Consider the following 1,846-nt stretch of genomic DNA (forward strand, 5'->3'; position numbering starts at 1 on the left):
CTAATTACAAACTATAGTTCAAAGAATTGATTGTTGTAAAAACGTATTATTAGATGTGTAACTATCAAATTAAAACCATACAAAAATTGCATATGGAAATAATGTGTCATCAAACCATTTTTTCTTTATTCAATTCATTAACACGCAAATACAGCTTATCAAATTACAAATTACACTATAAAGCAAAAAAGGATAAAAAAAAATACAAAAAAGGAAAAGACAGAGAGAGAGGGTGTGTGAAGAGAATCTCGTTACTTACTCGATGCGTTTACTTAATTTTATGGAAAATTAATTAATCAATGGTTTCCTCTTAAGAAGGATAAAGACGACGGTCATTTTATGGGTATCAGGCTGTAAATGAAGTGGAGAAGTTAAAACTTTCTTGGAATAACGGTAAAAAATCTCATCCACAACCTCATCACTTCCAAAATGCCGTTTAAAAAAGCCTTCAAGTCCACCTCTCAAGATTAAAGCTCTCTTTTCAATTGGAACTCCATTCGAAGTAAGACCATCCAATTTTGCCATGCTCTCTATGCTAAATTCAACGTTTCTTTCCATTATCTCTTTCAATTCTCTTGGACATGAGAAGTAAAATCCCAGATTGAAAGAGTCCACTTGCTCTTCTTTGATTATTCCCTCTCAAAATACATATATGTTCAAAAGAGCAATTGAAATCAGAATTATTGGCTGACAACATTTAAGACAAACCATTTCATTTCCATTTGTGGGTTGCCACTTTAATTTTTCTTACTTATCAGAATATACTAAAATAATACTTCAATAAAGCCCTCCCAATTACTAGGACACATCTAGAGTTCAATTTAAAAAGAAAAAAATAGAAGTAATATTCTATAATTAGAAAGTAAAAAAAAAAATTAATAAAAAGCAGTTTATTATTTATATTAAGTTGATTTGGGTAATTAAAATGATAATGATAATTAATAATTATCAAACATTCTACTTTACTTCACTCAGTGAAATTATTAGGTTAGAAAATATTTGTTACCTCTTTAGCCATGTCCATCATGCAATCTCCGAAAATAACAAAGTCCGAGCAACTAAGAGTCTCGGAGCTGAGATGGATTTCAGGAACCGAAGGAACTAGAAGAGCCATTAGCCCTCCAACAGCAACATCATGAGCTCTAGCACGGAGAAAACTCTGCCAATCCTTAGCATATTGAGCAGAGTAAGCCTTCACAACTTCCTTATGAGCATTTGTGTAATGGATTTTCCCTTTGTTCCAAGCCAGTGAAGAACTATCCGTGATCTCTTTCGGGATCTCGGAGAGCCAATTAAGAGAGTTAGAGGAATGAACAACGTGAAGAGATTGCTTAGGAAGTATAGGGTTGAAGAAAGATGCAGGAAGAGCAGCCGCAAAGTAGTCTCTATTTGGTGGGGAACTTGAAAAGGGCATTGAAGTTGTTGGACTCAAGATCGTTGAAGAACACTTCGAATTCAGGGACTTGGTTTTCAAGTCCTTCAGATTCGTATTTGGATTTAATAGCGTCCATGACGTTGTTCATTGCATGGACAGTGGTTAATCCATAGAAACATCCAACATCTACTATTCGAATTGATTTTGTGGAAGAAGGAAGGCTCTTGATGTCAAAATGCTTTGCAATTTCTTCCTTTACTATATTTTGGCCAGCTTTAACCACTCTCAACTACAACATAATTCAATTTTTTCCGTTAACATGATGAATGAATGTATCTAAATATTAGAATTAAATATAAAAAATTTATTAAAAATTTTCATGTTTAAATATATGTATTGTCAGGACCCGTCCAGAATTCCTTCCCCGGAACCCTAGATAAGCCCTGATCCCAGGGAAATACCATTGAACCT

At 33.7% G+C, this 1,846-nt stretch overlaps 1 protein-coding gene across 1 annotated transcript; it reads right to left on the reverse strand.

Moving 5' to 3' along the window:
* Positions 1 to 288: 288 nt before the first annotated feature.
* Positions 289 to 1,414, reverse strand: LOC125418485 (loganic acid O-methyltransferase-like). Its single transcript, XM_048462045.2, has 2 exons — positions 1,007 to 1,414; positions 289 to 636 (listed from the first exon to the last, which is right to left on the reverse strand). The coding sequence occupies exons 1-2, from the start codon at positions 1,412 to 1,414 to the stop codon at positions 289 to 291; spliced, it is 756 nt and encodes a 251-aa protein (XP_048318002.2).
* Positions 1,415 to 1,846: the final 432 nt, after the last annotated feature.

This window comes from Ziziphus jujuba, chromosome 12 (assembly GCF_031755915.1).
Source record: "Ziziphus jujuba cultivar Dongzao chromosome 12, ASM3175591v1".
NCBI lineage: Eukaryota > Viridiplantae > Streptophyta > Magnoliopsida > Rosales > Rhamnaceae > Ziziphus > Ziziphus jujuba.

Bases quoted from the DNA above. Each gene is read 5' to 3' on its own strand.
- LOC125418485 (XM_048462045.2), bottom strand. From the start codon at position 1,414: ATGCCCTTTTCAAGTTCCCCACCAAATAGAGACTACTTTGCGGCTGCT. The intron at 637-1,006 runs GTAACAAATATT...GTATTTTGAGAG, and splicing joins TGATGGACATGGCTAAAGAG to GGAATAATCAAAGAAGAGCA.